The sequence below is a fragment of the Nycticebus coucang genome, chromosome 3 (genome assembly GCF_027406575.1).
Source record: "Nycticebus coucang isolate mNycCou1 chromosome 3, mNycCou1.pri, whole genome shotgun sequence".
In the NCBI taxonomy this organism is placed as follows: Eukaryota; Metazoa; Chordata; class Mammalia; order Primates; family Lorisidae; genus Nycticebus; species Nycticebus coucang.
In genome coordinates this window covers 23,392,015-23,405,968 of record NC_069782.1, presented here as the reverse complement: position 1 = coordinate 23,405,968, position 13,954 = coordinate 23,392,015, and the positions used below count along the sequence as shown (strand labels likewise).

Below are 13,954 nucleotides of genomic sequence, written 5' to 3'. Positions count from 1 at the left end.
GGGACTCACATGGGTGAGAAGAACTGAAGCACGAAGTCAAGGAGAGGAGAAGGCACAAAAAGTAAAGGTCACATGCCCACTCAAAAGCCAGCCCCGGAATGCACGCCTGCGCAGAACCAATGCTCTTGCGCACTTGCCGGGCCGGAAGAGCAGGGGCGGGGATAAGGTTGCTAGGAGAACGCGATGATGCTACGCCCCGGCGCTCTTTTCCGCCAATGGGCGACGCGTGCCCGTGGTGATGCGTAGAGTGCGTCACGCTGACGACCGGCGAAGGGCACCGATCTGTGGGCCGGGAGGACGACCGCCCTCTGTGAGCCGCAGCCTTTCCAAGGGAGCGGTTGGGTGTTCGCCATCTTAGGGAGTGAGTGTGGCCAGGCCTTCCTCGTGGTGGGTGCGGGGAACCGAGCCCAGAGCCCCTGTGGGGCCGCTGCTCTGGCTGTGGGCCCAGTCAGGCGCGGCTTCTTCCGGGAAGGCAACCGTGACCTCTTCAAGGGCGCGGAGGCGGGAAGGAAAAGGCCCCAGTTGGGGTCCCAGGTCGCCGGCGACGGTGACCGGACCTTGCCTGTCCTCTAACCGCCGCTCCCTCTTCCCCCAGGAAGATGTACTCGTCCGTGGCGCACCTGGCGCGGGCAAACCCCTTCAACGCGCCGCATCTGCAGCTGGTGCACGATGGCCTCGGGATCACAGCTCCGCCCCGACGCTCTCGGAACCTGGCAGCCGCCGCTGTTGAAGGTGAGCTCAGAAACTGCCCCAGTACTGTCGTTAGGTTCATTCGCGGTCCGCTGTGCCTTCGAGGCCTGGAGGATAGTTGCTCGTCCTGGGATGTCAGCCCTTTCCGCCTTAGGCCAGTGTCGGATCCTCGGCCTCCCTCAAGGGCGTGGGGGCCTAGGCCCAGCGTCCCTTCGTGACCTCCACGTCCCGGAGCGAGTAGAGGCAGAGAGGCTCTGACTAGCTCCTCCCTGTGAGTCCCTTTGACTGTTGGTTAGCTCAGTGCTGTCTGTGTTAGGTAAGGCTCTTTCTTGGCCACCCACACTTTTAACTGTATTGCCTATTATTTAATCTGGCTTTAATTTTCTTAAAAAATATTCTTATCTCAAATGTTTCTTATATTTTGTTTTAGTTGACTCTAGGTAAATCATCTTTCCATTTAGCTGCATATGGGTCTCTTGTTTTAATGCGACTGGTGGAGGAGGCTACTTGCAGAACCGGATAGGCTGTAGAAAGGAGATCATTGGCGGGCATCCTTTGATCTTGGGGATTCGTGGTGTTTGGGCCCAGCTTTATCTTAACTGTTTTTGTTTTAAATCCCCAGTGGAGTGTATATTGAGAAAAACGAGAAAACCGAATTGTAGGAATCGCGAGATTATCTACATTATGCCTGTAAAATGGAAAGTTTAAAAAGAAAATCATTCGTGTGCTTCTGTCATTTTGTCTTTTGATTTTTAAAGTTAATGTTATTTGTGTATTAGACGTCTTTGACCGCAGGCATTTATGTGTACCTCTTTTTATGTTATAGCAATTCATAAGTGGGGAGAGTACTGGTTAGAGGCTGGGGTGAACTTTGTGAACTTTTTACTTGTTGGGTGATCTAAGTTTGAGTCCTAAGAACTCAATTATTGTGCGGCGCCTGTGGCTCAGTGAGTAGGGCGCCGGCCCCATATGCCGAGGGTGGCGGGTTCAAACCCAGCCCCGGCCAAACTGCAACCAAAAAATAGCCGGGCGTTGTGGCGGGCGCCTGTAGTCCCAGCTGCTCGGGAGGCTGAGGCAAGAGAATCGCGTAAGCCCAAGAGTTAAGAGGTTGCTGTGAGCCGTGTGACGCCACGGCACTCTACCCGAGGGCGGTACAGTGAGACTCTTTTCTCTACAAAAAAAAAAAAAAAAAAAAACTCAATTATTAATTGGACCATAACTTAATAATTTTAAGATTAATTATAAAAGCCAGTGATGTAGAAACTTTAAAAAATTAATATGGTAGGGCGGCGCCGGCCCCATATGCCGAGGGTGGCGGGTTCAAACCCAACCCCGGCCAAACTGCAACAAAAAAATAGCCGGGCATTATGGCGGGCGCCTGTAGTCCCAGCTACTTGGGAGGCTGAGTCAAGAGAATCGCCTAAGCCCAAGGATTTGGAGGTTGCTGTGAGCTGTGCGAGGCCACGGCACTCTACCGAGGGCAATAAGATGAGACTCTGTCTCTACAAAAAAAAAAAAAAATTAATATGGTAGAATAAGAGACAGCTAGTAGTTTGCATAATTTTTAAATGATCTGATTTTTGCAGTGAATTTTTTAGCCACTTTATTGTGACCAGAGCTGTTTGGCTGTGACAGTGCTGTTTTACAGGGAAATAAACTTTTCTTTCATGCCTATGGCCTTAGTCATCTCTGAAGTAATACTTATTTGATTTTTTTTTTTTCCAATCAGAGCAGTATAGCTGTGACTATGGATCTGGCAGATTCTTTATCCTTTGTGGACTTGGAGGAATTATTAGCTGTGGCACAACACATACAGCATTGGTTCCTCTAGATCTGGTTAAATGCAGAATGCAGGTTTGTTTTGCATGCTGGACTAGAGCGTATTGTTGAAGCATGACTTAAACTGTAAGATGTAGTCATCTACTAACAAGCTGTGTGGAAACCTAACTATCCAGGAGGTAAGTTGATGGTCAGTAATGTGAGTTTTATTTTAAAATGCATGGTGTGTCTTATCTTATTACAGAGTACAGTTGTGAATTTGGCTCGGCGAAGTATTATGCACTGTGTGGCTTTGGTGGGGTCTTAAGTTGTGGTCTGACACACACTGCTGTCGTTCCCCTGGATTTAGTGAAATGCCGTATGCAGGTTTGTATTGAGATGACAACATTGAAAGTATCTTTCAAGTATCTTTACCTAATTCTAAATAATCTTCAAGCACTTTACAAGTGAGAATTTGAAGATGTTACAGCTGCTAGAAACGCCTCTGGGAAACCACACCTGAATTTCTTTAGGTTGTGGTCTTTACTTTAAATCCAAGAAATGGGCTGGGCTCCTGTAGCTCAAGTGGCTAATGTGCCAGCCACATACACTAGAGCTGGCAGGTTCGAATCCAGCCTGGGCCTGCCAAACAACAATGACAACTACAACAAAAAAGTAGCCATGTGTTGTGGTCCAGGAGTTAGAGGTTGTTGTGAACTGTGATGCCACAGTATTCTACCCAGGGCAACAGCTTGAGGCTGTGTCTCAAAAAAAAAAAAAAAAATCCAAGAAATGTTTCTTTCGTGTGGGTATTAACTCAGACTCTGGCTATAAATGGTTCTGCATTATGTCAAGTAACTTCACGTGCCTTATCTATTAATAAGACCAAGGCAAAGAGTACTTGTAGATTTCTTTAAAATTCTTTTAGTATCTTAGTATGAAAATTTTGTGGACATAGCCTCTTATATATTTATACAAAATTTTTTGATAATTTGACTAATCAGACATAAAAAACAAATAATCAGACATCAAAAATTTATTTGTTCCAAACATGGTTAGAAGTCTACTTACCTAAAGAAAAGGAAAGTGAAATATTAGGAGGGAGAGGAAGGTGATGTATACCAGTCCTTCTAGTACTGGCAGAAATAGTGAGAAAAGCTTTTTTCCTCCTTAAAGTGGATATGAAATATACCTTTGCTAAAACATATTATGCATGTTTCTTGAAGTAAATTTGTTAAGGCAAAAGGTAGATTCTCACTGTGTTCATGTACCTTTTAACCTGTATTTAGTTGGATTGTTTAATGTTCACAAAACTTAAAAATATAATCTACTGAAAGGACTAGCAATATATTAAGAATACAGACTTAACTTTTTTTTTTTTTTTTTTTTTCAGTTTTTGGCTGGGGCCGGGTTTGAACCCACCACCTCCGGTATATGGGGCTGGCATCCTACTCCTTTGAGCCACAAACGCCGCCCTACAGACTTAGCTATTATTCAGACAGTAGCTTTAATTTTTAAAAAGTAGTAGGAGTGGGTAATGAGAAATCTGCTAAGAGTCAGTTTTATGGCCAGGCACTGTGGCTCATGCCTATAATCCTAACAGTCTGGGAGGCCAAGGTTAGTGGATTGCTTAAGCTCAGGAGTTCAAGACCAGACTGATGAAAGAGCAAGACCCCCGTCTCTAAAAGTATCTGAGTGTTGTAGTGGGCACCTGTACTCCCAGCTGCTTAGGGGGCTGAGGCAGGAGGATCACTTGAACCTGAGAGTTTGAGGTTGTTGTGAGCTATGATGACACGGCACTCTACCAAGGGTGACAAAGTAAGACTCTTGTCTCAAAAAAAAAGTCAGTTTTATTATGTATTTTACTTGATATTTTACCCTCTTTTTTTTTTTTTTTTTTTTTGTAGAGACGGAGTCTCACTTTATGGCCCTCGGTAGAGTGCCATGGCCTCACACAGCTCACAGCAACCTCCAACTCCTGGGCTTAAGCGATTCTCTTGCCTCAGCCTCCCAAGTAACTGGGACTACAGGCGCCCGCCACAATGCCCAGCTATTTTTTTGGTTTTTTGCAGTTTGGCCGGGGCCGGGCTTGAACCCGCCACCCTCGGCATATGGGACCGGCGCCCTACCGACTGAGCCACAGGCGCCGCCAGATATTTTACCCTCGTAACTATCCCTCCAAGACTTACTTGACTCAGAGAAAGCAAGACCTTAATATGTAAATATTTCCATTTATGAAAATAACATAGTGACAGATATTAAGCAGTGAACTTACACAGTAGTCCCCCCTTATCTACATGGGATATGTCCCAAGATCCTCAGTGGATACCTGAAACCTAGGATAGTACTGAACCTATGTTTTTCCTATATGTACATGCCTTTGATAAAGTTTAATTTATAAATTATGCAAAATAAAAGGTTAATACCAGTAACCAATAAAAGTTATATTAATGTGGTTGCTTTTACCCAAAAGATATATTAGACATTGGTTGACTACAGGTGACTTGAACTGCAGAAATTGAATCTTTGAATAAGGGGGGGACTACTATATTTACTTTTTGTGTTACTGAAATTTATTTTACAAACAAAATAATAAAATTGATAATGAAATTAAATATTTATGGGACATGTTAGGTTTTTGGTGCATTTAATATTTTTTTCTTGTTTTAAATAAAGGTGGACCCCCAGAAGTACAAGGGCATATTTAACGGATTCTCGGTTACACTTAAAGAGGATGGTTTTCGTGGTTTGGCTAAAGGATGGGCTCCAACTTTCATTGGCTACTCCATGCAAGGACTCTGCAAGTTTGGCTTTTATGAAGTATTTAAAGTCTTATATAGCAACATGCTTGGAGAGGTATGTAATTAACTTTTTTTTCTTTTTTTTCATCTTAACTTTTTGTAGTTAACTTTGGAACGAAAAGTCCTGAGTGTTCAACTTTGAAACCAAAAGAGATCTTGGATTTTCGTCTCATGCACCTGGTTTTAGAACTGAAGTCCCAGAAAAGTGAACAACAGGTGTCAAATCATAAAGCTGTTTAACAGAGACAGGATTGAAAAAAAGAAAATATATTTCACTGAATTACAGTGCTCTTTGTAATATAGCATGTTGTTTTCTGAGTACATTGGACTTTGAGTGTTTTAAAGAAAAGGTCTCTCTAGCTGGGCATCATGGCAGGCGCCTGTAATCCCAGCTACTCGGGAGGCTGAGGCAAGAGAATTGCCTAAGCCCAGGAGTTGAAGGTTGCTGCGAGCTGTGTGACGCCACAGCACTCTACCAAGGGCGAAGAAGTGAAACTCTGTCTCTACAAAAAAAAGTAATAAAGAAAAGGTCTCTGGGATTTTTTTGTGTAGTTCTAGGGCTAACTACACTTGGCACCTAGTTCAAAAATGTTCACGATGTATTGTAGTTACTGGTGAATGAGGTTATGAGAGACGTCATATATTTGGCCTCATTATGTGGTTACCCATGCGTTGTGTGATGTGAAATACTTTAAAAATATCTGATGTTTAGTTGTTGCCTAGAACTTTCACTTAAAGTAAAATTGAAAACAGCAATTCACATCCATCCTTATGTTTTTCATTTTAGGAGAACACCTATCTGTGGCGCACATCACTATATTTGGCTGCCTCTGCCAGTGCTGAATTCTTTGCCGACATTGCCCTGGCTCCTATGGAAGCTGCTAAGGTTCGAATTCAAACCCAACCAGGTTATGCCAACACATTGAGAGATGCAGTACCCAAGATGTATAAGGAAGAAGGCCTAAAAGCGTAAGTAAACAGTTGCCTAGATTTACACTTAAAAAAACTCAAGGGAATTTTCACTGTCATGTTTTTTTTTTTAAAGACTATAATGTATATTTACCTGTGTATGGAACATAAGTTCTCTGGGTATGGATAAGTTAATATATAGTTTAATCCCTGAATTGAGCTTTTTTCCCAAGTAAAGACCATTTGTCAGTCTAAAAGTGACTTTAGTATTTAGCCTAAATATTTACTGTTAACTTTTGGAAGAGGGCTTGTTAGAATTCTTGTGATTTATTCAAAGTTAAGAATTTTCATGTGATCACGCCACAACATGCTTCCTTAGATCCACCTTTGTGGATGAATTTTGAACTGAGTTCTGCTCGCAAACTTCTTGTTTCTTGTAGTTCCAGTCAAACATCCAGCAACTTTTTTGGTTGTATAGTCAAAGGTGCTTGAGTCATTGGCATGTGAGATAAACATACCTGCATGTTAGTCTAAGGTTCTGATAGAAATGGCATGCAGTTATGCTGCCATTGTTTACTATCAGGACTTGACTGGTGTGCAGACACTTCTGTTAATGATGAAAAGCTCTGCTGGATAGATATGTGCAACTGTGTAAAATAACTCTCCTAATTTCTTAGATTCTACAAGGGAGTTGCTCCTCTGTGGATGAGACAGATACCATACACCATGATGAAGTTCGCCTGCTTTGAACGTACCGTTGAAGCATTGTACAAGTTTGTGGTTCCTAAGCCCCGCAGTGAATGTACAAAGCCAGAGCAGCTGGTTGTAACATTTGTGGCAGGTTACATAGGTATGAATTTTAGGGATTATAGACAAATCATTTCCATCATTTGCCCTTTTCTGTGAGGGAAAATTATTCCAAAGTTTATAAAGCAGTTTTATCTTCCCATATCATTTTATTTACCTTTCAGAATTTATCAATACTTCCTGATTAGTTCCTGAAAGGATGTTTTGTTTAGCATAATTGTTTTATAGTATGTCATTATTAGGTTTAAGAATATATTGATCTCACTGCTGCACCATTTTTTTTTTTTTTTATCAAGAAAAAAGTTTTTGGGTGGTGCCTGTAGCTCAGTGGGTAGGGCACCAGCCATATACACCGAGGCTGGAGGTTTCAAAGCCGGCCCAGGCCAGCTAAAACAACAATGACAATTGCACCAACAATAAAAAAATAGCTGGGCATTGTGGTGGGCGCCTGTAGTCCCAGTTACTTGGGAGGCTGAGGCAAGAGAATTGCTTAAGCCCAAGAGTTTGAGGTTGCTCTGAGCTGTGACACCACAGCATTCAACCCAGGGTGACAACTTGAGACTCTGTCACAAAAAAAAAAAAAAAAAAAATTTGTACAAGAAGAAAGTATTGACTAAAATCTGAATTTTTTTTTTTTTTTGTTTTTTTGTTTTGAGGCAGAGTCTCACTTTGTTGCTCTTGGTAGAGTGCTATGGCATCATTGCTCACAGAACCTCAAACCCTTGGTCTCGAACAATCCTCTTGCCTCAGCCTCCAATGTGGCTGGCACTACAGGCACCTGCCACAACCCCCAGCTAGTCTTTTATGTTTTTAGCAGAGACGGGGTCTCACTTTTGTTCAGGCTGGTCTTCAACTCTTGAGCTCAAGCAATCCATCTGCCTCAGCCTCCCAAAGTGCTGGGATTACAGGCATGAGCTATCATACCCTGCTAAAAAATCTTTTTTTTTTTTTTTTGTAGAGACAGAGTTTCACTTTATTGCCCTCGGTAGAGTGCCGTGGCGTCACACAGCTCCCACCACAACGCCCGACTATTTTTTTGTTGCAGTTTGGTAGATTGTCATATTTTACATAGAGTAGACTACTTTATAATCATACCATCCTCACCCACCCTAAATCTGAGTTATGTGGGGTTTTTTATTTTTTGTTTTGGGTTCTTCTGAGCTTAATTTTTTTTTTTAAAGTCATAAAAAAAAGATTGTTGGCTATGATGAATTTTTTTTTTAACCCTGTATTTGTTCATTTATCTTGACTTTTTTCAGCTGGAGTCTTTTGTGCAATTGTTTCTCACCCTGCTGATTCTGTGGTGTCTGTGTTGAATAAAGAGAAAGGTAGCAGTGCTTCTCAGGTCCTCCAGAGACTTGGATTTAAAGGTAAGATGATTTTTTTTCTCTGAAGAACAAAGAACACTTTAGAGTATATTGCATTTTTTCATTGATACTTCCTCTTTGAACCAGGTGTATGGAAGGGACTCTTTGCCCGTATCATCATGATTGGCACTCTGACTGCACTACAGTGGTTCATCTATGACTCTGTGAAGGTCTACTTCAGGCTTCCTCGCCCCCCTCCACCGGAGATGCCAGAGTCTCTGAAGAAGAAGCTCGGGTTAACTCAGTAAATAGATCAAAGCAAATATGGACTGAATCTGCTTGCTGATCAGTGTCAAAGTACAAAAGGAACTTTTATATATTTGACAGTGTAGGAAGTTGTCTATTCCTGATGTAATTACGTAGTGCTCTTGTGTAAGGCAAGAGTTTCAAATTTGCTGTTGAAATAAACCCAACTATTCATGATTTGTCTTCGGCTTCATTTTTTGAAATTTTTTTTGTAGAGGTGGGGCATGTGTCTTCCACCTTTTATCTTAGCACTTTCGGAGGCCAAAGTGGGAGGATTGCTTGAGGCTGGGAGTTTCAGATCAGCTTGGGCAATAGCATGGACCTCTCTTGATAAAATATCAGCCAGGCACACCTGTAATGCACACCTGTAATCCCAGCTTGGAAAGCTGAGGCAGGAAGATTACTTTAGTCCAGGAGTTGGAGGCTATAGTTAGGTATGACGATGCACTCTAGCCTGGGCAACAGAGGAAAACTCTATCTCACAAAAAACTACTTTTAGATAGGCATGAGTCTGTATGCCCATCTCATTTTAAAAGCTAGGTTTTTTTTGTTTCGTTTTAAGAGAGAGAGTCTCACTTTGTCGCCCTCGGTAGAGTGCATTAGCATCACAGCTCACAGCAACCTCCGATTCTTGGGCTTAGGTGATTCTCTTGCCTCAGCCTCCTGAGTAGCTGGGACTACAGGTCCCCCCCACCCCCCGCCAACACCTGCCTATTTTTTGTTGCAGCTACAAAAAAAAAAAACAGTTCTAAAATAGTTGGGAAAGAATTAAGTGTAAATTGAGATGTTAAGGAAAAAATGCAAACTAACCATTGGCTGACTGTTTTTTTTTTTTTTTTTTATAGCGACAGTCTCACTTTATTGTCCTTGGTAGAGTGCCCTGGCATCACATAGCTCACAACAACCTCCAGTTCCTGGGCTTAGGCGATTCTCTTGCCTCAGCCTCCTGAGTAGCTGGGACTACAGGTGCCCACTGCAATACCTGGCTATTTTTTTTTTGTTGCAGTTTGGCCGGGGCTGAGTTTGAACCCACCATCCTCAGTATATGGGGCCGGCACCCTAAAAGCTAATTTTTAAAAAACAGTTCTAAAATAGTTGGGAAAGAATTAAGTGTAAATTGAGACCTTAAGGAAAAAATGTATCCTAACATTGGCTGACTATTTAAATCCCTGTTTATAGTTGTCATGTCTCAAGGTTATTAGTATTTTTTTTTTTTTTTGAGATAGTATCACTATGTCGCTTTAGGTAGAGTGCTATGGCTTCATAGCTCACGGCAACCTCAGACTCTTGGGCTTAAGTACCAAGTAGCTGGGACTACAGGCACTGGCCACGTTGCCCGGCTATTTTTTTGTTGCAGTTGTCATTGTTGATTAGCTGGCCTGGGCCAGGCTCGAACTAGCCATCCTTGGTGCATGTGGCTGGTCCTGTGTGCTTCGGGTGCAAGCCATGTCTCAAGTTTTATTACGTAAGAGTTCCTGTATTTTTAGGGAACATACACTAAGTTTTTAAAAACTTGATTTAATTGTTTAAATGTGAATAATTTGTGGTTTTGATGAATTTTGATGTACAAAAACACTTTTTTTTTTTTTGAGACAGAGTCTCACTATGTCACCCTCAGTAGAGGGCTATGGCATCACAGCTCATAGCAACCTCTAAATCTTGGGCTTAAGTGATTCTCTTGCCTCAGCCTCCCAAGTAGCTGGGTCTACAGGCGCCCATCACAATGCCTGGCTATTTTTTTGCTGTACTTGTCATTTAGCAGGCCTGGGCCGGGTTTGAACCTGCCAGCGCCAGTGTATGTGGCCAGTGCCTTATCCACACTGAGCTACAGGTAGTGAGCCACAATATACTTTTATTTTTTTTTGGCAGTTTTTGGCCAAGGCTGGTTTTGAATCTGCCACCTCCAGTATATGGGGCCAGCGCCACCCTACGATATACTAATTTTTAATGTTAATGAGTTTAGTAGCCCTTGTATTTTTTTTTTCTATTTTGAGAGACAGTCTCACTTTCTTGCTCCTTGTAGAGTTCTGTAACATCATAGCTCACAGTAACCTCAAATGCCTGGGCTCCAAGCCATCTTGCCTCTTCCTCCCAAGTATCTGGGGCTTCCTCCCAAGTATCTGGGGCTATAGTCACCTACCACAATGCCTGGCTAATTTTTGGAAATGGGGGTCTCACTCTGGCTCAGGCTGGTCTTGAACTCCTAAACTCAAGCAATCCACCTACCTTGGCCTCCCAGAGCACTGGGATTACAGGCATGAGCCACTGCACCCAACCTACTAGTCCTTGTTTGTAAATGAAGGTAACCCAAGTTGCTGACTCTTAGAATACAAGTAAAGGACCAGAATAATTGACAGGTTTTTAGGTACTCTAAATTTCCACACAAATTGAACTTTGTAAATCACAGAAAATTTCCCATAAACTTATTTCCAGTCTAAAAAAGAAGGTATTACTTGATAGCTGAAGTAGGTGAGTGCCACTAGGAAGAAAGCATTATAGCTTACTCTGCCATCTGGGTTTTGATCGTAGCTTTAAGCCAAAACGTGTTTAAAAGGCTTCTTAAAATAAAAGTGTCTAGAAAGTAATCTAATCTTCATATTTAGTTTTCCTTTATGTTTGATTAGGAAGTATAAAATCCCAATCATTTATTTTTCAAATGTATTTTGTCTTGAGGCCTTGGGTATAGTATCTGGGTAGGGTTAACTATTCAAGAGATTCTAATCAGAGAAATGTTTTCATAAATCTGTAAAATAAGATCTGTACTAAATTTAGAACCAAATGTTTCTAGTTGCATGTTAACTTTATATCATTGCCTGGTGTTTAAGTTTCTAACCTTATTTTACCTGTTCTGTAGAGAAAGAGGAAGAGTTGTGGGTGTAAATTTGGACCAAACTTAAGAGCTCTTGTCGAGTGGAGGATCTGAGCCCCACCAAGTGGCGGCTGTGGTACTTGCCAGTATTAACTTCACAGTAGTTGGTGACAGAGCATCCAAAGTATGATGACATAAAGTAATTTCAAGATTTCTGTGGGTCAGCAATTCATGAGTGTCTGTACTAGACACTTGGGCATCTCATGAAGCTTTTGACTTTTTCTGGACTGGATTCTCTAAGCATGTCCCTATTAGTGGCTCAATTTTTTCATCAAGTCTGTAGCATGGTGCCTTTAGGGCAGCTGGACTCCAGTAGCATTTCAGGGCACCAACAGAGACAGTGAAGTCACGTGACATCACTTCCATCATACTTCTGATTACAACAGTGACAAATCCCAGAGACCAAGACCACTGGGAGGAATGTTCGTCACACTATAAGAATAGCAAGTGGGAAATATAGTAGGACCTCCATCGTTGACTGCCTCCCTACATTGACCACCTCCTTAAGTTGACCTAATTTTCATATCCTGGATATGCACCACATGTACTTATCAGCAGTAGGCCTACTTCCTTATGTTGATTACCTCTGTATGTTGACCAGTCACAGTCCCTTGGGTAGTCAGCAGAGGTTCTACTATATATTGGTGCAGCCAACCTAAAAGTAGACCATGGATCTAAAATAACTATTCTAGGTATACAGGTCAGCCAACTCTCACTGAGGCTTTTCTACTGCCAGTCTTAAGGGAGTCATGTTTTATTTTTAAGAAATACAATAGGGTGGGGTGGTGCCTGTGGCTCAAGGGGTAGGGCACTAGCCCCATATACTGGAGGTGGTGGGTTCAAACCCAGCCCTGGCCAAAAACTGCAAAAAAAAAAAAAAGTAATAGAGGCTTGGCACCAGCCACATACACCTGAGCTGGCAGGTCTGAATCCAGTGCAGGCCTGCCAAACAACAGCAGCAACCAAAAAATAGCTGGGTGTTGTGGCAGGTGCCTGTAGTCCCAGCTACTTGGGAGGCGGCGGCAGGAGTATCACTTGAGCCCAGGAGTTGAAGGTTGCTGTGAGCTGTGATGCTACAGCACTCTACCCAGGGTGACAGCTTGAGGCTCTGTCTCAAAAAAAATAACTATAGAGGCCAGGTGCTGTGGCTCACAACTGTAATCCTAGCACTCTGGGAGGCAGAGGCAGGTGGATGGTTTGAGCTCAGGGGTCCGAGACCAGCCTGAGTAAGAGAGAGACCCCATCTCTAAAAATAGTCGGGTGTTGTGGTGGGTACCTATAGTTCCAGATACCTGGGAGGCTGAGGCAAGAGGATGGCTTGAGCCCAAAAGTTTGAGGTTGCTGTGAGATAGGACATCATGGTACTCTACCCCAGTGCAACTGAGACTCGTCTCAAAAAAAAAAAAAAGAAAGACAATAGGTTTACAAAGTATAAACTCTTCACAGCAAGGAGAACTACTTCCTATTTGTAGTTAGAGACATATTTCAAAGCTATTTCTGATAGAGGCGCAACCATTTCATCCTTTAAAGCCGAGGAAGATGCCCAATTAAAGTAATGGGAATTCTCTTTGATTTTGGATTTTTAAATTATACTAAACATAATTTTTTTTTCCAGCAAAAATGTTCTGAAAAAAATAAAGATTCTAGTAAGGGATCTTTTGTTTTTACATTTCATGTCTACTGTCAAGTTCATGAAGTGGAACCCAGTGGAGTAAGAGAATATGACATTATGGTGTAATTATATTATAATTCAAGGACAGGATAACATTGCACAGTAATTTCCAGTAGGATCAAATACCATGATTCATATTGCCTTTCAGAGTGATTAAAACTCCAGGGGAAATCCTGATGTCACTAAATTATTCATGCCCGGTGATGGGTGCAGCAAAATTGACCAGAAAGAGAGGTAATAGCTTAACTAAATGTCCATTTTGTGAAAGTTTCCTGAGGATGGCAGTGTCAATAAGGTTAATGAAGTTTGATGCATACAGTTCAATTAGAAGTTATACATTGCTGCTTTAGCCTAAGAAATTGGATAATATCGTTACAGATTTTGCTTTGTATTTAAGTAAAAATCTAAAATCCCGAAAAGATTATGTTAAAAGTCCTAGCTACCACATGGTTAAGCAACTCTTAATTTAAACTTAGAGGAGGGTGGTGCCTGTGGCTCAGTGAGTAGGGTGCTGGCCCCATATACCGAGGGGGGCGGGTTCAAACCCGGCCCCGGCCAAACTGCAACAAAAAAATAGCCAGGTGTGTGGCGGGCGCCTATAATCCCAGCTACTCGGGAGGCAAGAGAATTGCCTAAGACCAAGAGCTGGAGGTTGCTGTGAGCTGTGATGGTACTGCACTCTAACGAGGGCAACAAAGTGAAACTCTGTCTCTAAAAAAAAAAATAAACTTAGAGGAATAATTTAGTTCTGTGCCTTCCCTGAAATATCAAAGAAGGATTGGTACGTGAATAAATCAACTACGCTGGACAACTCTTACCTCAGATATTACCTTTT

General features: G+C 42.2%; 1 protein-coding gene and 1 non-coding gene across 3 annotated transcripts; both read left to right on the top strand.

Moving 5' to 3' along the window:
• The first annotated feature begins 217 nt into the window (after nucleotides 1-217).
• SLC25A3 (solute carrier family 25 member 3) lies at nucleotides 218-8,755 on the top strand. 2 transcript variants are annotated; one of them, XM_053585272.1, is made up of 8 exons: nucleotides 218-361; nucleotides 596-732; nucleotides 2,714-2,835; nucleotides 5,125-5,304; nucleotides 6,037-6,218; nucleotides 6,836-7,008; nucleotides 8,225-8,335; nucleotides 8,420-8,755. In XM_053585272.1, the coding sequence occupies exons 2-8, from the start codon at nucleotides 600-602 to the stop codon at nucleotides 8,578-8,580; spliced, it is 1,062 nt and encodes a 353-aa protein (XP_053441247.1). In that variant the 5' UTR covers nucleotides 218-361; nucleotides 596-599; the 3' UTR covers nucleotides 8,581-8,755. The 2 variants fall into 2 exon arrangements, with proteins under 2 accessions (XP_053441247.1, XP_053441246.1); XM_053585271.1 differs by lacking the exon at nucleotides 2,714-2,835 and adding an exon at nucleotides 2,420-2,544 and having other exon boundaries at nucleotides 234-361.
• Nucleotides 6,523-6,764, top strand: LOC128582912 (small nucleolar RNA SNORA53). The gene has a single exon (XR_008379326.1). It is a non-coding gene; the product is annotated as a small nucleolar RNA SNORA53 (small nucleolar RNA).
• Nucleotides 8,756-13,954: the final 5,199 nt, after the last annotated feature.

Bases quoted from the DNA above. Each gene is read 5' to 3' on its own strand.
- SLC25A3 (XM_053585271.1), top strand. From the start codon at position 600: ATGTACTCGTCCGTGGCGCACCTGGCGCGGGCAAACCCCTTCAACGCG. The intron at 733-2,419 runs GTGAGCTCAGAA...TTTTCCAATCAG, and splicing joins GGCAGCCGCCGCTGTTGAAG to AGCAGTATAGCTGTGACTAT. The intron at 5,305-6,036 runs GTATGTAATTAA...TTTTCATTTTAG, and splicing joins ATAGCAACATGCTTGGAGAG to GAGAACACCTATCTGTGGCG.